At 36.7% G+C, this 24,887-nt stretch overlaps 1 protein-coding gene and 2 pseudogenes across 3 annotated transcripts in view; 2 read left to right on the top strand and 1 right to left on the bottom strand.

Annotated features, from left to right (window-relative positions):
- PROSER1 (proline and serine rich 1) overlaps positions 1-15,704 on the top strand; it is a 31,714-nt gene extending 16,010 nt beyond the window's left edge. Inside the window, exons 10-13 of one of the 3 annotated variants that reach the window (XM_023526174.1) lie at positions 3,680-3,724; positions 11,394-13,170; positions 13,647-13,805; positions 14,375-15,704. In XM_023526174.1, the coding sequence (XP_023381942.1) occupies positions 3,680-3,724; positions 11,394-13,170; positions 13,647-13,805; positions 14,375-14,546 (2,153 nt within the window). In that variant the 3' untranslated portion in view covers positions 14,547-15,704. The remainder of the gene's footprint in view (positions 1-3,679; positions 3,725-11,393; positions 13,171-13,646; positions 13,806-14,374) is intronic. The other 2 variants (XM_011385562.2, XM_023526175.1) reach the window with 2 other exon arrangements.
- Positions 285-403, bottom strand: LOC111734034 (annotated as a pseudogene).
- Positions 15,705-24,041: 8,337 nt separating the features above from the next.
- Positions 24,042-24,660, top strand: LOC105309419 (annotated as a pseudogene).
- Positions 24,661-24,887: the final 227 nt, after the last annotated feature.

The following is a 24,887-nucleotide window of genomic DNA, read 5'->3' as shown; positions in this document are numbered from 1 at the left end:
GGTAAGTTTATACCTGCCAGTCAGGGTATATGAGCATACATACAGTTTCTTCACACACTTTCAACATGGGATATTACCAGTTTTTTAACTTTTCCTAATCTTCTAAGGCTGATTTAGCTTATATTTCCATATGTGTCTTATAAAAATTCAATTTATATATTGATCAGCTATTATTTATTTGACTCTTCTGAGTATGTATTTATTTTTAGGCAAGGCAACCCTTGGTTGATGTCACAGATTACAAGGACCTTGTTAGCTTACAATCCCTTATTTTTTATTTTTTATGCCCGCAGCACCTGGTCTTCCTAGGTGGTTTCCCATCCAAGTACTAACCAGACCCAACCCTGTTTAGCTTCCGAGATCAGACAGGATTGGGCTTGTTCAGGGTGGCATGGCCGTAGACCTGAGTTTTACTTTTTGCCTAGAAAGCCCATCCCAGCAGTATGAAAGTATCATGTATATTCTCTTATTCTCTAATTACTTTTATAGTGATTCTTTTTTAATATATAGTTTTTAGTCCACTGCCATTTATTTTTATTTATGTGTAGGGTAGGCTGAGATCTTAATTTTTTTTCTGCCTTTCCAGAGACTCAGAGTTACTGATAGCATTTTATAAATTATTTTTTCTCTATTACTTACCAAAATGGTTCTGTTGTTTGCAGCTGAGTACTCTGACTTATGAGAGTTGCTAAACAATTTTTCTAAAATACATCATTTTATTTCTAGACCTTTTGTCTTTAGAGCTACATTTTTGCCTACAAATAGAGGTTGTGAAAGAAAAGGTAGAATCATGTTATCTTGGTTCAGATCTTCTTAACCTTAGGTGGTCCAGGTGATCAAGATCTTGTGAGAGACTCTTATTCCATCTAGAATTTATTTTCAGATAGGGGTGAAATTGAGATTCATTTTAATTTTTTTCCCAGATGATAGCCATTTGTACCAGCACCATTTATTAACTAATCTATTTTCTCCACTGTTTTGAAATACCACATTTACCTTACATTTTCATATACACACATGGCTCTAATTCTGGGTTCTTTATTTTGTTCCAATATAGTTATTTTATGTTAGGACAATACCATATTGGGTTGATTAGCATATTTATAGTATGTTCTGATATCTGATAAGGCTAGCTTTCTCTCAATGTATTTTTATATTTTTCTTATCTATTTTTGGAAATTTATTCTTCCATCTAAAATTGAAGATCATTTTATGCAATTAAAAACAGTTGAATTTATTTATATATAGTTATATAGTAATTTTGGGAGAATTGACATTTTTATAATATTAAGCCTTACTTTTCAATCATGTATATTTATATCATGTCAAGTGGTAGTGGTTTTCCCTCAGGGCTGATTTTATCTCTTTCAAGATTTTGTATGTTTCTTGATTATACGTTTTTTGCCTTAGGTTTGTCTCTAGGGGTTTTAGAGTATTTTTTGTTGTAATTATAAATGAAATATTTCTAGATACTTATAACTAATTACCTATTCTAGGTTTCTTGTTTTTTCTTAAAAGTGTCCTGAGTTTTCTAGGTATAAAATAATGTCAGTTGAGTTATACTTTTACTATAAAAATATTTTTTTCCCTGGCCTTACTGAATATTAATATTATCCTAACTTCTTTTTGTTTCATTTTATAAAAATATTTGCCTGTATCTTTATTTTCAGATTTTGTTATTTGGTAGCTAAGTCAGTTTATAAATTATACATAGATGGATTCTTATTTTTAAACCAATGCAAGAGAGACTTATAGGAATTTCCAACAACCATAAAGGTTTCATATTCTTAGTACTTACATTTTATTTTTGTATTTGTTATGATTCTTTTATCAGTTTTTCATTTTTCTTACTTTTATTTGCTTCGATTAGTCAAATTGCTGTTTTATTTTTTAACAATTCTTCTCTCCTTGCCGTCACCCAAGCTTAAAATTTTACTATAGTACTGCTAATTATCACCTTCATATTCTTAATGGTTGTCAATAGACAAAAACTAAAAAAAAGCTATTTTATACTCCACTATTAGACTTCGTACTCTCTCCTTTTTCATCAGTTTGTGTGTTTTGTTGGAATACATTTTTTTCTTCTTTGCATATGAACCTACAGCTTCTTACTGTTTCTTTTCTTTTATACTCTGTCTTGATCTGCTTGTTCTAATTTTCTTTTAGTTAAAAATTTCTGTAAGTAGTTTCTTCAAAAGGGTCACATATGTAGGGCTCTAGTTAAGAGACTCAATTCTAGCTAATTTTTTTTTCTTCATGAGAAACTCGGTCTCTTTCTGTATGCTTACAAAGAAAAGTTGTATCTGGAGTTCAGAAATGTCTTTAATCTTGGAATTCGGATAGTTCAACAGAATGTGTAGGTATGTATTTCATTAATTTTTCCTGGTACTCTCTAAGCCCTTTGGATTTGAAAACTCAAGTCTTTAAAGCTTAGGAAATTTTGTTGTTATTGTTCCTTTATTGCATTTTCACCTATTCTTTTTTTCTCCTTCTAGTACTCTTACTTTGCACTGTATTTGTCTTTTAAACCTGTTATCTATTTATGATATCTTTTTTTTTGTATTTTTGCCAATTTTAATGAGATTTTTTTGTTTCTTATTTCTAAGTAATTTAGCTTTCAGTAATGTTATTTCTAATCTTTACCAGTCTTTGCATTTATTAATTTGTAGTCAGATTTTTATATCTAAAAGTCTTCACCTTCTCTGCTTATTTTCTTATAGTATGTGTATGTGTTCTTAATTTGCATTACAGGTTTTTAAAGTTTTTTGTTTCTTTCATTGAATCTCCGTTGATAGACACCATCTGTTTTTGTTGTTTATTTGTACTAAGCCCCTTAAGTAAGCTATGATCTTTTTTGGCTCACCATGTTGACACTTTTGGGTTCCTTTAGACCTTACACCTGTCACATTATTGGTCTCTTAAGCAGTTATTGGCAAGCCATGAGAGGTGATTTTTTTTGCCATTGCATCTTTGACTGATGGTTTAGATAGTTCCTTTCCCATGAGAGTAGGGAAGGAGTGTGCTTTTAGCTCATCAGTCTCACAGGCTTCACGTCAGCCTCAACTAGGGTAATTCTTGACAGCTCCTTTTTCATAACTCAGTGCAACAAGTGGGCAGGGCCACTTTGTGTTTGCTTGAGTCATTCACATGGCTTTTGAGATTAGTTCCTCAGATGGCAGTGGATTCTGTACTCAACATCTACCTCCCACTTCCAAGTCTTCCCACTGTTGTAGGCATTGGTGTTCAGAAGTGACTCTTAGCCAGTGACAGTGGTTCCTCTCTGCACTCCAGGTGCAGGCTACACTTTCTCCTAGATGACAGACCCAGGACATTATCTTTCCAAAAAGTGTTCTTAAATAAAATAACAATGTTTATTTAATACCTTATAAGTTAAGGAGAAATGGGGGAAGAAGCCAGTGAGGATCAATTGCTCATAATCCTGTCATTCTATATATAATTACTACTATGATTTTTATTTCCTTTTTCCGTAGGCGTATATTGGTTTTCCCAATTTAGTATGCATATTCTGGGTCTTTCTTTTTTTGACCCCAATTTTGATGCATATTTAGTATGCATATTCTGGGTCTTTCTTTTTTTGACCCCAATTTTGATCACAGTTATTATGGTGGTGAATAATTTGATTAAAGCCTGAAATCAACTTTTATTTATTTTCATATAGAAAATGAAGACTTTTCCAATCAGTCAAAACATATACAGAATCAAAGTAAGTACCAAATTTGATTCAGAGATAACCGATGTTTTCTTAGTTGTCTGCTGTATTGTTCACTGAGAACCATTTGAGTTTAGTGTATTTGAAAGTTCCTGGTTAAAGACTTTAACTGATTACTGCTTGCTAAAAGTGAGTTAATAGTGGTACATACAGTTACTGTATTTAAAATTAACCTTATACCATTGTATCCTGTTTATCCTGTTTCAATGTAATCTAAGTGCAATGTGAATTATATACACATTCACTTTACATTATGTGATATAGAAGCCTCATTTCTTTTTTGATATAAATACACAGGGTGATAAAAAACCTTTTTGATAGATATGTCAGATACTATTTCTATTTTTTTAATTTTAAAAACAATTAAAATTTTTTCAATTACAGTTGACATTCAGTATTATATTAGATTCCAGTATATAGCAAAATGGTTAGCCATTTATATAACTTTCGAAGTAAACCGCCAGTAAGTCTAATATCTACCTGACACCATACTTAGTTATTACAATATTATTGACTATTATCCCTGTGCTGTACTTTATATAGCTATTTTTTACATGCTAATTTGTAATTCTTAATCCCTTCACCTAGCCCCTCAAGCCCCTTCTCATCTGGCAGCCATCATATTTTTCTCTGTATCTATGAGTTCATTTCTATTTTCTTTGTTCACTTATTTTGTTTTTAGATTCCACATGTAAGTGAAATCATATGATTTTTGTCTTTCTCTGTTCGATTTATTTCATTTAGCATAATACCCACTAGGTCCACCCATGATGATATTTCATCTGTGTTTATGGCTGAGTAATATTCTATTGTGTATATGTACCACTTTTTCTTTATCCATTTCTCTGTCAATGGACACTGAGTTTCCTTCCATATCTTGGCTATTGTAAATATTGCTGCAGTGAATGTAGGGATGCGTATATCTTTTCAAATTAGTGTTTTGGATTTCTTCAGATAAATACCCAGAAGTGGAATTGCTTAGTCATAAGGTAGTTCTATTTTTAATTTTTTGGAGGAACCTCATTACTGTTCTCCATAGTGGCTGTATCGATTTTCAGTCCCATCCACAATGTACAAAGGTTCCCTTTCCTCCACATCCTTGCCAATACTTGTTTGTTGATTTATTGATGATGATAGCCATTCTGACAGGTGTGAGGTGATATCTCATTGTGGTTTAATTTAATTTCTCTAATAATGAGTGATGTTCGAGCATCTTTTCATATGTCTGTCGGCCATCTCTCTGGCCTCTTGTGAGAAATGTCTATTCAGGTCCTCTATTCATTTTTCAATCAGATTTTTTTCCTTTTTTTTTTTTTTTTTTTTTAGTGTTGTAAGAGTTCCTCATATATTTTGTATATTAACTCCTTCTCGGATGTATCATTGGCAAATATCTTCTCCCATTCAGTAGGTTGTCTTTTTGTTTTGTCGATGGAATCCTTTGTTGTGCAATACCTTTTTAGTTTGATGTCCCGTTTGTTTATTCTTTTGTTTCCCTTGCCTGAGGAGACATATCAAAAAAATATATTTTTCTAAGAGCAATGTCAGTGGGTTTATGGCTTATGTTTTCTTCCAGCCTTTTTATGCTTTTGGGTCTTAAAGTCTTTAATAATGCATTTTGAGTTTATTTTTGTATCTAGAGTAAGAAAGTGATCCAGTTTCATTCTTTTGCATGCATCTGTCCAGTTTTCCCAACATTATTTATTGAATTGACTGTCTTTACCCCATTGTATAATTCTCGTGTCCTTTGTCATAGATTAATTGACCGTATAGATGTGGGTTTATTTTTGGGTTCTCCATTCTGTTCCATTGATAGATACATCTGTTTTTATGCCAATACCATGCTGTTTTGAGTACTGTAGCCTTTTAGTATGATTTGGTATTAGGTAGAGTGATACCTCTGTTTTTCTTCTTTTTCAAGATTACTTTGGCTATTCAGGGTCTTTAGTGGCTCCATCTAAATTTTAGGATTATTTGTTCTAGTTCTATGAAAAAAACATTGATATTTTGATAGGGATTGCACTGAATTTGTTCATTGCTTTGAGCAATTATAGACATTTTAACAATGTTGGTTCTATCCATTTCTCTTTAATGTCTTCAGTGTTTTATATAAGTTTCTGAGGACAAGTCTTTTACCTCCTTAATTAAAAGTACTACTAGGTGTTTTATTCTTTTTGATGCAATTGTAAACGAGATTGCTTTCTTAAATTCTTTTTCCGAAAGTTTTGTTGATATATAAAAATGCATCTGATTTCTGAATATTAATATTTGTATCGTGCTACTTTACTGAATCAGTTCTCATAGTTTTTGGTACAATCTTTAGGGTTCTTTATGTATAGAATGTCATCTACAAATAATAATAGTCTACTTCTTTCCAATTTGGAGACTTTTTCTTTTTCTTTTTCTTGGAGACTTTTTCTTTTTCTTTTTCTTGTCTGATTGCTGTGGTTAGGACTTCAATACTGTGTTGAATAAAAGTGGTTTATGTGCACATCCTTGTCTTTTCCTGATCTTAAGGAAAACACTTTTAGCTTTACACTGTTGAATATGGTATTAGCTGTGGGTTTGTCATACATAGGCTTTATTATGTTGAGGCATGTTACCTCTTCCCACTTCGCTGAGAGTTTTTATCACAAATTAACTTTGAGATTTTGTCAAATGCTTTTTCTGCATCTATTCATATGATCATATGATTTTTCTTTATCATTTTTTGCAATATTGGTGGTAGTGAACTCTTTTATCTTTTTTCTTTTGTGGGAAGCTCTTTAGCTCTCCTTCAATTCTAAATGATAGCCTTCCTGGGTAGAGTAGTCTTATTTGTAGGTCTTTGCTTTTCATCACGTTGAATAATTTGTGCCAATCCCTTTTGGCCTTCAAAGTTTCTGTTAAAATCAGCTAATAGTCTTATGAGAGCTTCCTTATGTGTAACTAACTGCCTTTCTCTTGTTGGTTTTAAGATTTTCCTTTGTCTTTAACCTTTTGCCTTTAAATTGTGATGTGTCCTTGGTGTGGGCCTTTTTGGGTTCATCTTGTTGGGACTGTCCATGCTTCCTAGACTTATAAGTCTGTTTCCTTCTCCAGGTTGAAGAATTTTTCAGTGATTATTTCTTCAAATAGGTTTTTAATCCTTGTTCTCTGTCTTCTCCTTCTGGTACCCTTATGATGCAACTGTTGGTGTGCTTGATATTGTCTCAGAAACCCCTTAAACTCTCATCCTTTTTTTTTTTTTTCCTTTTGTTCCAATTGGATGTTTTCTGCTACCTTGTCTTCCAAATCACTGATTTGAACCTCTTCATGTAATCTACTGGCGATTCCTTCTAATGTGTTCTTCATTTGAGTTATTGTATTCATTTTTCATTGGTTCTTTTTTTTTTGGTTTTATCTCTTTATGTTAAGTTCTCACTGAGTTCATTTTTTCTTTTGCGAAGTTCTTTGAGCATCCTTATAACCAGTGTTTTGAACTCTGTATCTGATAGATTGTCTCCATTTTGTTTAGTTCTTTTTCTGGAGTTTTGTGCTGCCCTTCATTTGAGACATGTTTTTTTGTCTCCTCATTTTGACTGCCTCCCTGTATTTGTTTCTGTATATTAGGTAGATCTGTGTCTCCCAGTCTCACCAGGGTGACCTTATGTAGTAGTTGACCTGGGGGGCCCCGTGGTACAGTTTCCCTGATCACTTGAGCTGGGTGCTCCGGGGATGATTGCTCTTGGCATGTCAGTGGGTAGGATTTATTCTCAGGGTTACTGGGAGTCTACAGTGATGACATGTTCTATAATGGCTGGCCCCTTGTAACGGGATTTACTTAAGCAGGGCTCTGGTGCCTGCCAAGTTCACCCTTTGGGTGTTTTGTTTGTGGAGCTCATTTGGTGGTGCTCTCGTGTGATCTACAGCCAACCACCAGATATGTTGGTTCTGGGGCCTCTTGGGAAAGACTCCAGTTCAGGCCAACATAGTTTGTGCCTTTGCCATCCCAGGACCACATGTAAAAGCTACAACTTGATCTGCAGATGGTAGCTGCCTGTGCTGCGTTTGTAGATGCCTGGGAGAGGCTATGCTGCAAACTGAAGTTGGCTGCCAATAGTGCCTGGCTTTGGGCTGCTATGCTGAGGCCAGCCACTGCTTGTTTCTGGTTTGTGGACCTTTGAGAAATTTTAGAAAGTTAACAGCACAGGTCAAGGCTGACCACTTGTGTGGAATAGTTACTGAAAGAGATTTGGGCCAGGCATGTTAGTTGGGTGGGGCAGGATCTCAGGGAATCATCAGGGTAGGGCAAGCTGTGTTAGCCAGGTTAATGGAGACTCAGATTTGGTGCACACCTGCACTTGCAGGCTGTGTGGGGTGGTATCAACAAAGGGACAATGGTACTTGCCTGCACTTCTGCCCTGGAGAGAGCTGCCCCTCCAGTCTTTGCCCTGAAGCCATATAATTCAGTTCCTCCCCATATAGCCCTGTCACTTTTTGAGTTGCTGTCCTTTTGCTGGAGCTTAGGACAAGTATTTGTGAGCAAGTAAGTCTGCACTTGGGCACTTTAAGAGGATTCCTAGGTTTACAGCTGCCCTTTGACTCACATGAGTGGAATCCCCATTGATTTTCACAGCCATATCTTGTGGGGATTCCTCTTCCCATTGTGCTGGGGAGCCTGATGTGGGTCTGGGACCCCTCACTCCTCAGGGGCTGCCTCCGCAGCTGAGATATCCCTTCCAATTCTTAAACACCATACATAGATGTGGGACCAGCTTTTTCTATGTCTCTGCCCATCTTATGAGACTTGCATGGTTTCTTCTTTATATTCTTCGTTGTAGGAGTTTCGTTCAACTAGTCTTAGGTGGTTTTACAGGATAGTTCTAAAATTCAGTTTTAATTTTGATGTGGTAGTAGAATGAGGCTAGCACAGCATTTACATACTACATCTTTACCAGAAGTCTGTCAGATATTACATTTAGATTTAATTATTTCAGTATGTTTTTAGAGCCCCATAACTTAAGGAGGAAAAAATTGGGCACCAAAGCAGAAAGTGGAATTGAGAAATGAAGATAAGATGTGGCCTATATAATGCCTGCAAATGAGATCAGTTCTTATGTGCAGATTAGTGCATGAATCTAATTATTGTTTATAGTTAGGCATCTCCATGGGAGAATTCCATTCTCAGAATGGTGCCTGAACTGTCCTTGTTCATTGGTAGTTTCTAAAGGAGATAGCATAACAGTGTGGAAAGAACACTAAATGCAGTGTCTGGACATCCAGTTTCATATCCTGGCTCTTATACCACCTGAATTTGTGACCTTGAGCAGGTCATTTAACTTCTACAAGATTAAGGAATCCTCAGCCTTTATGCTTACCTTCATCAATCTGTTTTTGAAGGGAATAAATGGGTTAAATGTCATAAGTACCATTAATTTTTTTCTGTGCTATGTTATGTTAGCCTGATTAAAATTCTTTTTTTGAACCATATTAAAAAACAGTAATAAAGACAAACATTGTTGTTAAAAACATGGCTCTGACAGAACTGGGTTCAAATCTTGATTCTACCACTTCATAGCTGCAAGACCTTTTTCTTTTTTTATTGTGGTAAGATCTCAATGAGATTTACCCCCTTAACAGAATTTTAAATATACAATACAGTAATGTTAACTATAGGCATAATGTTATATAGCAGACCTCTGGAACTTTTCTGTCTTACATAACAAACTTTATACCCTTTTAATACCACTTTATAGCTGCATAATCTTTTAACAAATTGCTTAATCATACCAAGCCTCAGTTTACCCATCAATAAATTGGGGGTGTTAGTACCTATCTCAGAGGGTTACATGAGGACAGATTAAATGGCTGGCATAAAGTATTTAGCACAGGATCTGACAGATAGTGTTTTATGATTAACAACCAAAGTAAATGACAGGAAAGTGTGGTTTGTTTTTATTTTGTTGGATTTTAACTGCAGGCACTATAATTAGTAGTGCCCGGCTTTTGCTTTATTAATAAAAGATCTTTAGAGGAGGCTGCTGCTCTAAAGAACACTGTGGAACAGCTTGGTTTTACCTTGCAATCTGTCATTAACTACATGGTCCTTGGCATGTAGTTAAATAAGACAGTGAATTCTCAAATTTCCCAGCCAGTGTTGACCTAAATAATTTTTTGGTACATTATTTACAAATACAGAAATAGGTATATATCTGTTGTGCCTCGAGTTCTTGTAAAACAAATTAAATACAAAGAAAATTAAATATAAAAACAAATACATTATAAGTACAAATTAAATATGAACTCCAGATTTAAAACGATAGTCTTATTTTCTTGAAACTAAATTATTGCTTACAACACGAATATGGTACAGATTTTAGGCCTTTTGAGTTTGAAGTTTATATATTTATATATTACTTTTTTTCAGTTATTCTACCATATTTTCTTTTCTAAAACAACTCTAAAATGTATTCAGCCCAATATGGCATCCTTTAGCTGTCACTTAGTATAAATATATTATGTATGTGGTGTTTTCCTGTGGTTCTTTCCCCACCCATGATTAGCATAGTACATTACCTCTGACCATATCAGTTTCTTGATGTCAAAAGAGTCTTTATTATGCATAGATTTTAAAAATGTAAGTCTTAGTTCATGAAAATGTCTTTCAGTTGCTTATTACTGCAAAAGGAACATTCTCTGTTCATAACTGAAACAGACTTGGATGTGAGTATGATGATAGTTAATCATTATGACATTAGCTACTTAAGTCATGCTTTCAATTTGGTATCAACAAGATCATCAGAGGCTAACATTGTCATTAATATGATTCAGGGAGGAAATCTAAATCATCCCCAACTCGCAAATCATCCCCCAAAGTGCTTATGTTAATTATTTGTAGATTTTATTAGAAGAAAAATATTGTAGCAAGTTTAGAATTCTTGAGAATAAGCCCTTAGATGGGTTTGGGAACTGTAGTTGAGGTAATCATGATGGATCCAGTGTAGCAAACACTTATTAAATACATAGGCCCATTGCACTGTGCTAGGTGCTAAGGCTCTAAGATGATACAGACACAGCTTTTGTCCCTAAAGGAGCTCTATGACAAGCTAAGTAAAGTTAGAGGTTAAGGTAATATAGAGGAGTCAGTATGAAAAAATGCTTGGAGGGAGAAAACCATATAGATTGGTAATCTGAAATATAAGTTCAATTCACAGAGTAGTGACAAAGAATACTGGAGAGATGGGCATAAATCCTGGAGGGCCTTGTATGCCCCTAAAAGGAAAGTGATGTCCTGAAAGCTCTTAAGAGGAAGAAATGACTAGTGTTATTCTAGATAAGTAATTTGAAAGAATTAAAGGTAAAATCAGCACATCAGCACTAATCACAATTAAAATAAATTCTTTGAATTTTTAAAATTTGGGAAAATATGAAAAGAAACTTTATTTGCTAATTTCTTAAGGTTTTCTCACTATGAATCGGAGGATTATTCTGAGCAGAGTTTAGAAGACAGTTGGACTTAACAGGGCTTCATAGTGGAAATCAGTAATGAAATCTAATAATTTATACATTACAATAGCTTATTATATACCCGTCATTGATTTTCTTTGATATTTGTTAAATATTATAAAATTTTTGTACATTTTTTTAGTTAAAATTTGACATTTCAGCATGATGATAAATTTTTGCCTCTTTTTTTCCCCTACAGCATTTTCTGCCCCAGCAAGTCAACTCTTTTCTCCTCATAGTTCTAACCCTTCAACACCTGTCGCAGCTCCTGTCCCTACTGCATCCCCAGTGAAGGCAGCAAATTATTCATCAGCATCAGCAACTGCCGCTATTTCTGGGCTGAATATGCCAAATACTGTCCTTCCTGTATTCCCAGGGCAGGTCTCCTCAGCTGTTCATACACCTCAGCCATCAACGCCGAATCCAACAGTTATCAGAACCCCTTCATTGCTGGCTACACCTCTCACCTCTGTCCACAGCACAGCATCTGCTCCTGTTCCTTCAGTTTTTTCTGGTCTAGTTCCACTGCCAGGTCCTTCTGCGACTCCTACCCCAGCCCCTCAGGTCACATCCACACCTCGAACTACTCCTGCTTCCAATGAAACATTTGCTTCTACTTCTGCCCCTTTCACTAGCCTCTCCTTTTCTGCCACATCTGCTGCTTCTACCAGCAACCCAAATACTGCTTCACTGTCAGTTTTTGCAGGTCTCCCCTTGACCTTAACACCAGCATCCCAAAGCATGTCCAACCCAACTTCTGTAATTACCAGTGTTTCTGCTCCCAGTGTTGCTTGTCCACTTAGTGTAAATAATCATCTTCTGTCTGCTTTAAAAGGCTTTCTGACATCAAATGATACCAGTTTAATCAACTCTTCTGCTTTATCCTCTGCTGTTACTAGTGGGCTGGCTTCACTGTCTTCTCTTACTAATCACAACTCAGATTCTCCTGCTTTTGCCTCTAACAAGTGCTATGCCCCATCAGCCATTCCCACCCCACAGGGGTCTTCCACTCAGGGATTGGCCATGTTCCCTGGCCTGTCATCTCCTGTGGCCAGCTCGACTTCCTCTCCTGCTACTTTGCCTGTCCAGTCTCCTCTAGCTACTCCAACATCAACTTCAACTTCAGGGCCAATTAGCTCTGGTTCCTCAGCTACCCTTTTGCATGGCCCCCATCCAAGTAATTCAGACCAGCATATTTCATCTACTCCTGCTGTAACAACTATTCCTGTTATGATAAAAACTGAGCCCACGAGTCCTACTCCCTCAGCCTTCAAAGGCCCATCTCTTTCCATGAATCCCTCTCATGGCACTTTAGGTTTTTCAGGGACACTGGGTCGTGCATATACTTCAACATCAGTGCCCATCAGTTTATCTGCTTGCCTTAATCCTGCATTGTCAGGTCTTTCCAGTTTGAGTACTCCCTTGAATGTTTCAAATCCCCTTTCCTCTATTTCCCTTCCACCACATGGTTCCTCTACTCCAGTCACTCCAGTATTCACTGCTCTTCCTCCTTTTACTTCTTTGACTAATAATTTCCCTTTAACAGGCAATCCATCTCTTAATCCATCAGTATCTCTTCCAGGGTCATTAATAGTCACCTCATCTGCAACTGTCTCATCCACATCTATCCCTCATCCTAGTTCTACAGCAGCTGTTCTCTCAGGGCTTTCTGTCTCAGCATCAGTCTCAGCAGCACCTTTCCCCCTTAATTTGTCAACTGCTGTCCCCTCACTTTTTTCAGTTACTCAAGGACCTTTGCCATCTTCAAATCCCTCCTACGCTGGCTTTTCTGTCTCTAACACCCCCATTGTTACCACTGCTCTCCCTTCATTCCCGGGGCTGCAGACACCTGCTACAGTCGCAGCAGTCACACCATTACCTGTTGTTGCTACGGCCCCATCACCAGCTCCTGTCCTCCCAGGATTCGCTTCAGCATTTAGTTCTAATTTCAACTCTGCTCTTGTTGCACAAGCCAGGTATGTGGATAGTTTGGAAATAATACAAAATCATTACCTAACTTGTAGTTCATAGTTTTATTTTTAAGTCATTCAGATAAAAGTAAAAATCTAATTGTTTAGTAGTGCTAAATTATATTTTTCTGGGCTGAAATATCAGTGCTCAAAAAATGTTTTGGGACTCTTCAGTCATCTTAAAATAACTATATAAAATATTAATGCTTGCTTTGATAACTTTAGGATTCATATTTGGTAATTTATCTTGATTATAAAATAGCAAGAAATATTTAACAAGTCTGTAAAATTGAATTTAGAATAATATACTTTATAATAAAAAGTAATTTAATATCAGGAATGGCAGATTTCTAAGATTCTTTCTAGCAGAGAAATTCTAAGATTTTTTTTTTTGTATGTTAAAATAGTATTTGACAAATATAGAAGCAATAGCTTTTATGTCTTATCTGCATTTTGACTTGTTCTTCTATCTATTGCTTTAGCTTATCATCTGGACTTCAAGCTGCAGGCAGTTCTGTTTTTCCAGGCCTTTTGTCTCTCCCAGGTATCCCTGGGTTTTCCCAGAATCCTCCACAGTCATCCTTGCAAGAATTACAGCATAATGCAGCTGCACAATCAGCATTGTTACAGCAGGTAAGCAGGTAATGTCTGACATAAATAAAATGGTAATATATGTAACATAGCTTCTGTAGTGAAAACCTTTCAATACCAATAGTGATACCCCAACACTGGCAAAAAATGAGTCTTAGCAGAATGTCTGGTTTGATGAATTCTCCCCAGATCTGCAAATTATTCTTGTCCTCTTTCAGAAGGGTAAAAAAGGTGGTAGAATATATTCATCTGTATAAATTGTTTTTCTGCTTATAGACTTTCAAATTGTTGTTTGGAGATTTTACAAATGGAATCTTTATACATGACACTTATATTTTAGTTTGTCTTCTACAGTTTAAAATAATGGAACATTAAAGCAAATTTTTTCTAGAAAACCTATTTTTTAAAAGAATATTTAACTTAAATATTAAATATTCTATGTATCTTCACCATCTGAAGGAAGTTTGAACATTTCTTAAAAATTACAGTAGACCGAGCAGACTGATCTTGCCCCAAGATCCTTTTCTACTCTCAATCTGTATTGTGGCATAGGCGAAAAGCAAGTATAGACTTGATTGAATTTGATGTTCTGCTAAAATGCATGTTCTTCTTTCATTAGGTCCATCCAGCTTCGGCTCTGGAAAGCTATCCAGCTCAGCCAGATGGGTTTCCTAGTTATCCTTCAACTCCAGGAACACCATTCTCTTTGCAACCAGGCTTATCCCAAAGTGGGTGGCAGTGAATATATTTTAATTTGTATTCTCCTTGGGAGCATCATCAGAATTACCTAAGGACGGCAATGAACATTCTGACAAATGTGAAATTGACCAAAAGTCAGAAAATGAAAATGAGGATAATCCTGAAGAAATCTGGATCAAACTTTAAAAACATGATTACATTTTTAAAAATGGTTTTAGGTATGAACAGTTCCCTCTGTAAATATGCTGACAATGAATTGTATGGAGGACTAGTATTAAAAAAGTGTTTGGGAACTTTTCACTTTCCACTCCATGGAATTTTGAGTCGTGTGATTTATTTAGAAAGAATACTAAAGTGGAGGTTGAACTCTCTATAGCCGAATACAGCCTTAAATCTGCTTGTATAGCATCCAGTGACATAAGTAATAGTTGTGCCTCAGTCTTATTGGTTGCACGTGGCCCTGGGGGAGTTACTACCCTAGGTATGCATGAGTGGTTTCTATTAGCATCATTGGAACTCAGTACCCCATATGTATCCACAAGAGGACTTGAGACCACAGTTATTTATAATTTCTGATCATATATGTACTACTGAGTTAATTCTATATTTAGGTAAGTGAAAATGGTGCTTAATTTAGTCTTTAGAATGACTTTCAGGTGTTTTTGACTAAAAATATATATCCAGAACTACTTTCTTACAGAAATACAAGTAAGACTTGTAATAATTTGCCTTTAAAACTTAATCTCAGCAATAGCCGAAAATTGGAGAACATGTGACTGACTCTTGGGCCACCTCTATTGCATTGTACTCTGGAAGCTCTTGGTGAATGTTTACAGTTATGGGATGTAGTATTTCTGTTGTACTTAAAGTCAATGGTTATCTAAAATAATTATGTGACAATAAATAGAAAAGACTTGTTCTCTTAGTAAATATGCAGTGTGTACCCTATTTAAGGATCTGTGGTAGTAGAACTTGATTGAATGTCATTAATTTAAGTATGATAACTGCCACATTTGAGGTGATAGGAGAGTAGGGAGAATGATTTTCAATCCCGTGATTAAAAGTATAAACTATAGAATATACTGTAGCACATTTCAGCATCTAGAAGTTTTACTTTTATAAAGATGGTGTTTGCAAGACGTTGCTAATGTATTTTCCTTCAACATGAGGAACAAACTTTTTAAGTATATTAATATTCCTGTATGGTTAGTTTTTAACAATTTTTTAAAATAAACTTTATGGATATGACATATTTTATAAGTGTTTTATTAAATGCTTAGATAGGCTTTTTAATTTTTTGTATATGCTAGAGCTAATACATAGAAAATTTTTGTCTGAATTTAGTTGAAACTCAATATATACCACTGATTGCTCACTACTTTAAATATATCTTATGCGAAAGTTATAACCAACACTTGAAACAGACAATTTATAACTTTAATTATTTTCAAACAGAGAGTGTAACTTTATAGTTAATCTGAGGCCAGTTGCCAGAAATCGTCATTTGTTCTTTTTTAAGTCTATACTCATAAAACTCTTTTAGGATTATATAGTGCCACTTATATATGTTGACCTTTCTTATTGGATGACTAATCTTTCTATAGTGATGCTACTACAGGTTTATTTCTATTGTCCTATGAGCCCATTATCATCATAGTAAAGGAGCTATATCCTGTTCATCTTTTAGATGTAATTCTGACATCTTGCACATATTGGGCACTCAAAGAGTTATATAAAAATGAAGAGAACATTTTTGGAGTACCTAGCAATAATTGCTGGTTTTATGTAACACTCAATCCTATGAGGTAAGTATTAGCAACCTAATTAACCAGATAAAGAAGCCAAGATGTAAATCACAGTGAATAAGTGGTAATTTGAACCAAGCAATACCAATACCAGACTATTTGTATACTACTAAGTGTTTGAAAACACATAAGAAGATGAAAGTCCAAAAAGATCTCTCAGTGACATTGAAATCTTAATGAGTAAAAAGTAACATCCTTTATAAAGGCACAAAGTATGACAGACTAGCTTAGTAATATAATCATAGACCGGATGGAGTTTGAATGAAATTTGTTATTTTAGAGCGTGTGGGTGAAAAAGGGGCCACATACTAAAACTGACAAGCTCAGGGGAGGCCCACATGGTAGGCCTTACAAACAGACAGAAAGTAACAACACGGGGTGCTCTGAACGTAAAAATTGTAACAGCAAGTCATGGTGGGTAGTCTTGTTCTAGGCCTGTAGCTTCTTTGACAAAGATCAGTCTTTGAAACAGCAATTTTCCTTTGCAGACCTTTTGAAGGCACAACCACCAACACCAGAGACCAAGACCATGTTGTTATCTTGTTGCCCACATTCTCTGTGTGCTGTAAATGTGAACTATGTTGTAGGCACCAATGTAAAAGAAATATGTCTCTCTGTTTTGCTTTTTATTCAATCTCAGAGATTTACCCACTTTTTCTCCCACCTCCCTAATCTATCACCAGTGAATTTCATGTAACCTACCTTCCTTCTCCTTTGATTCTTATGTATAAAATAAGCTGCAAAACTGCCATTCTCTAGAGCATTTCCTCAGTCTGTTGAGATTTTCCTTCCCGGCAATTATCAACAGTTTTGCTCAAATAAACTCATGACTTCTTTTTAGCCTGAATGTTCTTTTGTCAACAAGTGTATCTTAAAAAAAAATGTGAGGGACCTGATCATGAAAAGCATTGTAAACTACACTAAGGAATTGGACATTCATTCTTTGGTCAACAGTTTGGAAATTTATTAGCACTTTGTAAAAATCACGTAAGTTGCAGCATGAAGGTTGCATTAGAGTTATTGACCTGGGTGGTTTATTGCAGAAATCCAGAAGTAAAGATGATGAGGATCAGCATTATGGGAAGGAAATGGAAAAATACCTCTCTCTTCTTTTTCCGTAAAGGCCTACAGTGTATATAGGATTTGCAAATGCTGTTAGTTTGTATAATTAACTAACCTTAGTTTTAAGTCTTGCCACTTGATCAGCCAAATGAGTTTAGTCTGTGCATTTATTAAATATAGCTAGTGTCACAGATTTTTTAAAAGACTACTCCAAATCCAATTTAATGAGACTTTGTTGTTTTTAAAGATGATACAATATTAGTAAACAGTGTCTAATGTGGTTTACATAAAAAATTAAATAGTGTACATTGGCAAGTAAGTTGAGAAGAATGATCAAAATTAAAGTATTCCCAGGGTCCTTGATACTAAATTTTTAATGTTAATTTAAAATGTAATTTATGCTGAGTAAAATTCCATGGTAAGAGTTAAGTTATCGGTACTTATAACTCTTAATTGGTGGAGAGGGAAAATGGAATAAGAAAAAACATCCAAAAGAAGGCACAGAATAGTGGAAGAAATAAGCACTCAGTAATATGTTAGCTATACTTACCTATATATTAGTATCACAACATTTGTAAATGGAAAGGAAACGGTATGCTCAGAAGGCTTTTCAGACTAATTCCAATGAACAAACTTCCAAGTGAATAGAAAGAGAAAACACTCTTCAACTCATAGAGCAATATAATCTTGATAACCAAAATTCAGACAATAGCATGAGAAAGAAAATAATGCAAATCAACTCTAGTAAAACAAAGCCCTAACAAAACAAACGGAGCATTTTTTTTTTTAAATTGATATACCATAGTTAAGTTGGGTTTACATCAGGAGTGCAAGGATGAAATAACTAAGAAATCTAAAAGTGCAATTTGTCACATTAATACATGGAGAAAAACCATTTTCTTAGTCTGTGAAAAACATTTGCTAAAATTTAATCAGTAATGCTTAAACAGAGAACAAACTGGGAAAAAGAAACTAAGGTAAAGGAAATCCATAAAAGTATAGTACACATTCTTAATTATGAAATGTTAGAAATATCCCTATAAAGTTAGAGCCTCATCAAGTAGAATGTAATTCAGCATTGTACTAGAAATCCTAGCTAGTGTAATAAGGTACAAACAGGAAGTAAAAGGTATAATAATTGGAAAGGAAGATAAAAGTTTAGTGAGATTTACAGATACGTCATATTCAAAAGTCAGTTGCATTTTCAAATACGAGCAACAGCAGAAAACTTGATTGATAAAACACCACACAATGGAATACTATTCAGTGCTAAACGAAGAGTTATCAATCCATGAAAAGATATGGTGGAAACTTAAATGCATGTTACTAAGTGAAAGTTGCTTATCTGAAAAGGCTTCTGTATGATTCAACTATATGACATTCTGGAAAAGGCAAAAGATCAGTGGCTGCCAGGGGTTGTGGGGAGGGGCAGGGAAAGATGAATAGGTAGAACACAGGATCTTTTTAGGGCAGTGAAAACGGTTTATGATACTATAACAATGTATACATGACATATTTGTCCTGTTGATAAGAAAACATCCAGCCTAAGAAAAATATCTTACAAGAGTGTGTTAAATTGACAATAATTGCCAGGGAACAAAATCTCAACTAATTGAGAAAATGCTCCAGAGAATGGCAGTTTTGCAGCTTATTTTATACATTAGAATCAGGAGGAGCAGTAAAGAGGGTTGCATGAAATTCATTAGTGATAGATTAGGGAGGTGAGAGAAAGCAGAGTGGAGAAATCTCTGAGAGTGGATAAAAAGCAAAATGGAGAGACACATATTTCTTTTACATTGGTGGGTATAGGGTAGTTCACATTTATGGTACATAGAAATGATATGTGGGCAACAACTAACAACAATGTTGCCTTTTTCTCTGGTGCCAGCAGTCGTGCACTTGAGGGGTCTAGAAAAGAAAAGTACTCTGATGTTTCAAAGGTATGTTATCTTAGATGCACAAAGGCAATAGACAGTTTCAGAGGTAGAGATTGACCTTTTTCGAGGAAGATATAGGCCTAGGACATGACTGCACACAATGACTAGCTTTTAGTTAGGAATTTTTAGGTTCAGACCGCCCCGTGTAGTTGCTTTTGGCCTCTGAGTTTGTAAGGCCTACCCTGTGGGCCTCCTCTGAGCTTGTCAGATTTAATATGTGGCCCCATTTTCATCCACAGTCCAAACCTATAGAATACAAAACCAAGAGTGAACCCTAGATAAGGTATTGACTTCAGGTGATTATGATGTGTTAATGTAGGTTCAGCAGTTCTAACAAATGTACCACTTGTGTGGGATATTGAATATGGGGGAGCCTTTGCATGTGTGGAAGCTGGGGGTATATGGGAAATTTCTGTATCTTCCTCTCAGTTTTGTTGTGATTGTAAAACTGCTCAAAAAGAGAAGAAAATAGTGGCATGGTACCTAGGAATAAATTAAACAAAAGATGCATAACAACTCTAAGGAGAATTTTTCCTTTATTTTATGAGAATTATTAAATGGAGGATACACAACGATCATGGTATAAATAATAGTTTAGGATATCCAATCTCCCAATCTTTCACTTCACTGCAATTCCAATCAAAATCCCAATGGAGTTTTCAATAACTTTTATAAGCTCATTCTAAAATTTATATGGAAGAGCAAAAAATGAAGGATAGCCAAAACATTATTCATAAAACAATGAATAACCTGCTCTACCAATTACCAAGCCTTACAAAGCCATAGAAACTAAGTGACGAGAAAAATTATGAGATGACCTAAATTAAATTATGGTGGTGGAGGGTGGGGGGTGGGGGCGGTTGGCAGGGGCAGAGTGAAAGAAAGAGACAAGAGTTTTTAACCCTTTAATAGCTGTGAACCACTGACAATAGAATGCTCACATTCCTGAATATATGTTGGAACTTTGAATCAACTTCTGTATAGACTACCAGATGGCACTTCATCCTGCTTATGCATAAAATTTCACAATTCTTAGCCACCATCAAACAAAAGTAATAAATATTTCTTCCTTACAGACTGTGCATTTATCCTAGAACTGCCACAGCTTTACCTTTTTCTGCCCCACCCCTTGTCTGTAGCCAATGTAAATTCTTTCAAAACAACTTAAACAGCTTTCTTCCCCAAAGCATAGTGTCGACCCAGGATGGCAGATATGTTGCTTTCTTTATCTAGCCCTGCTGTTGGTGGTTTACATTTCACACCTCAGGACCTGGACCTTTTTTGGCTAGCCCAATAAACCCTTTCTTTCAGAAAAGCTGTCAGCTGTGAAAGTATTTAACACTAAAACAATTCAATATTAATTGGAGATAACAAAATTGATAGTGGAACATAATAGGTTCAGCCAAGAACCCATTAATACCATTCATACGAAAACAATTTATAATAGAGTTGGCATGGAAGATCAATTAAGATATTGGACTATTTGTTATAAAGTGCTATGATAATTGGTTATTTACATGGAAGAAAATTAAAAAGGATCTCTATACTATACCATGCACAAAAAGCAACTGTAAGTGACTAAAGCCTAAATTTCAAAAGAACAAATATAGTCATGTATTGCTTAACAGGGATACCTTCTGAGAAATGCTTTGTTAGACAATTTTATCATTCTGCAAACATCACAGAGTGAACTTACACGAACCCTAGATTGTATATAGTACTACATGCCTAGGCTATATGGTACATTCTATTACTCTGTGTGTGTAGGGGGGTGGATAGGTAATTTTCTTTCTATGCTCCTGGGTTCTTGGCTGAGACATCCCTGTAATAAAAGACAACGTAACAGGAGAAAAAGAAACCATAGTTTAATAACAGGTATACAACCTGTATACATGGGAGAGACCCAGGTAAACTGAATAACTCACTAAAATGACTAAAGCCACCACCTTAAATGTCATCTTCAGCTTAAGACAAAAAGTGTTGAGATGGGGGGAAGTAGTTTGGAAGGTTACCAGGAAAATTACAGTAAACAAGAATAAGGTAATTATGCAGATTTAAGTCTCTGACTTCAGCATCGATAGAATTCTAGAGATAAGTTCACCCCCCTCTTCTTCATACAGGGAAAGAGACATCCTTACACATTTCCCTTACAAAGTAAATGTCTTACAAAGGATAACTTCTACTTGGTTTTCAGAGCTTTCCCCAAGTCTTAAAATTAACCAGCTGTTTCTTAAAATTAACCAGCGTAAAATAATTCTTATGACAAAGAGACAAATTTGGGAGTGTCAAATTCTGTTCCCCTACAGCTCCTAGTCTACAAACCCATAGAGTATGTTACTGTACCGAATATGGTAGGCAATCGTAATGTCAACATAAGAATATCCAGAACTGTAGAGAATTTTATAAGTTTATTTGACAGCTTCTGGTCAAAACGCTAGATTAGGTAAACACTGTACTTGTCTCTTCTCACAACCACATCAAAATTACAACTAAATTACAAAGCAGCCGTAATTGAGAATTGACTAAGTCTAGCTAAACAGAAATCCTACAACTGGGGATGCACAGTAGAGGCCACCTTAAGATTGGTAGGAGGGACAGAGATGCAGAACGTCCCACTTCCACGTGTGGGGGTTGAGAATCAGGAGAGGTATCTTGACTACGGAGGTCTCCTCAAAGGAGTGAGGGGTCTCAACCTCACACCAGGCTATACAGCCCAGGGTTCCAGTACCAAGAAGAGAAGTCCCCACAACTTGTGGCTCTGAAAACCAGCGAAGATTGTGGTGTAATGAGACAAAGGGTGGCGGGAGTTGCAGAATTTCCTCTTAAGGAGCCCGCTTGCAGACTTACTCACTGACAGACTCACTCACTCTGAGCTACACCTCTAGGGCAGCAGATTGAAAGCCTCCAGGGAGGAACAGAGTTGTCCAGCTTCAGGGCAAGGGCTGGAGGGGCAGCTTTCTCTCAGAAAGAAGTATTTGGCAAATCCATTTCCTGGTTAAGCTAACCCCACCCTCTGCATGCAGACATGGGTGGCTGCCATATCTGAGTCTCCATCAACCTGGATACCCTGCCCCGGTGATTCCCTGAAACCCTGACATACCTAACTTTCAAGCACATCTAAGCCATTTCCAGCGGACTTTCCATACAAATGGCCTGTCTTGGATCATGCTTTGGATTTTCCTAAAAATTTTAAAAGGTTCATAAAACCCAAACATGCAGCATCTGGCCTCAGCATGCCCCGTACCTCTTGCTGAGCAGCCCTAAGCTGTGCAGTTGTGGCAGCCAACCTCAGTTTGTGGCTTGGCCTCTCAAGGTATCTCCAAGCCCAGTGCAGTTGGCAGTCAGCTGCAAATTGCTTAGTGACTCTTTCCAGGTGGTCCTGAGCAGGACACAAGAAGTGGCTGAAGCCTCTCTCGGGAAGATCCAGGCTCGCAAGCCTGGTGGCCTCCTTTAGACAAAGCTGGAGCACCATGGGGGATGCATCCAAGGACAACACACCCAAACGCAGACACAGCAGGTACCAAAGCCTTGTTAAAATGAATCCTGCTGCATAGGGTCATCCAATCCTCACAACCAATCGACCTGAGGGTCAATCCCTCCCATTGATGTGCAAACAGCAACCAAGTCTCAACTACAACAAGAGGGTACACACAACTCACACAAGGGATCCACCTGGAGCACCCGGCCCAGGTGACCAGGGAAGACTGTGCCACTGGGCCCCACAAGACATCTCATACATAAGGACACTCTACTAAGACTGAAGCAGCCCTACCTAATACATAGAAACAAATACAGGAAGCAGACAATATAGGGAGACAAAGAAATATGTCCCAAATAAAAACACAGAACAAAGCTTCAGAAAAAAAATAAAATGGAGACAAGAGATCTACCAGATACAGAGTTTAAAACACTGGTTATAAGGATGCTCAATGAACTTAGGGGAAGAGTAGATAAACTCAGTGAGAACTCTAACAAAGAGATAGAAAACATAAAAATAGAGATAGAAAACATAAAAAAGAACCAGTCAGAAATGAATATAGTAACTGAAATGATGAGTACCTTAGGAGAAATCGACAGTAGGTTAGATGAAGCAGAGGATCAAAGCAGCAATTTAGAAGATAAGCAGCAAAAAACACCCAATCAGAACAAGAACAAAAAAATCCAAAATGAATGAGGATAGTTTAAGGCTCTCTGGGACAACATCAGGCATAACAACATTTGCATCATAGAAGTACCAGAAGGAGAAGAGAGAGCAAGGAATTGGAAACCTATTTGAAGAAATCATGACAAGAAACTTCCCTAACCTTGTGAAGGAAATAAACATATAAGCCCAAGAAGTGCAGAGAGTCCCAAGCAGGCTCACACCTAGACACACTGTAATCAAAATATCAAAGGTTAAAGACAAAGAGAGAAAAGCAGTTAGTTACCTGCAAGAGAGCTCCCATAAGACTGTCCACTGATTTCTCTAAAGAAACTGCAGGCCAGAAGTGCTTGGCAGGAAATATTCAAAGTGATGAAAAGTAAGGATCTCTAACCAAGATTATTCTACCTGACAAAGCTATCATTTAGAATCAAAGGACAGATAAAGAGTTTCCCAGACAAGTAAAAGCTAAAGGAGAATGCAGAGTCCTTGAAGGCCAGGTCCGAGGTCTTGGCGCCCGAGGGGCCTGCACCAACTGGATCTCAGTCCGCATTCTCCTTGTCCTCCTGGCTCTCCTCGGGGCTGTGGACCGCAAGCCCAGCTGTGGCCGGGTTGCTGCTGCGCCAGGCTGCGCGGGGCGGGATGGCGGCCAGCGGGCTGCTGGAGGCCAGCCTGGCCTGAGTGCTCTTCTACCCAACATTGTTGTACATGCTGTTCTGTGGGAAGATGCCAGGCCGGGCACATCACAACTAGTACCACCATAATGACCACACTATGTTGCTGGCCTCACTGCTGCTTCGAAGCATGACTCACGGGCTGATACAGGATGAGAATGTGTGCAGGATGATCACCATGAACGAGTAGTATGAGATCAGGTCCCTGTGCAACTCCTCAAAGGAGTGGAAGAGAGTAGGAGTTGAGCAGTTGTGACTCAGCACAGTAGAAATGACTGGAATCCCAACCTTGGCTAATCTCCAGAAAGGAGTCCAGTTTGCTCCCAAGTACCAGTTGCTGGGCCAGAGTGTCTATATGCACTATAAGGCTGGGGGCTTCTGACTTACTGGGGGCTTCTGAAGTGTATCTGATTCAGGTGTACAACTGGAGTCCAGAGGAGGCTGTAAGAGCCATCACCAAGATCCAGTCACACATCTACATCAGACCTGACCAGATGGAAATTCTCAATGAGTTTCACAGGGAGATTATTGCAAGGGCAGGAAAAGATAGGATGTCATACATCACAGACATGAAACATGTGGATTAGAAAGAACTCAAGACAACCCTGCTGGCTTGAATAAAAGATTTAACAGGACCAAAGAGGCTTAAGCCCAGATTTAACATAACAGAAATGTGCTGAGTAACGAATAATTTTGCTCCTTTTGTCTTATTTCGTTTTCCTGAAATAACATTGTTGTATTCCTAGAAAGAAAGAAAAGAAAAGAAAGAAAAAGCTAAAGGAGTTCATCACCACTAAGACAGCATTACAGGAAA

The sequence above is a fragment of the Pteropus vampyrus genome, unplaced genomic scaffold, assembly GCF_000151845.1.
Source record: "Pteropus vampyrus isolate Shadow unplaced genomic scaffold, Pvam_2.0 Scaffold737, whole genome shotgun sequence".
NCBI classification, from domain to species: Eukaryota; Metazoa; Chordata; class Mammalia; order Chiroptera; family Pteropodidae; genus Pteropus; species Pteropus vampyrus.
This window is presented reverse-complemented; position numbering and strand designations above follow the sequence as displayed.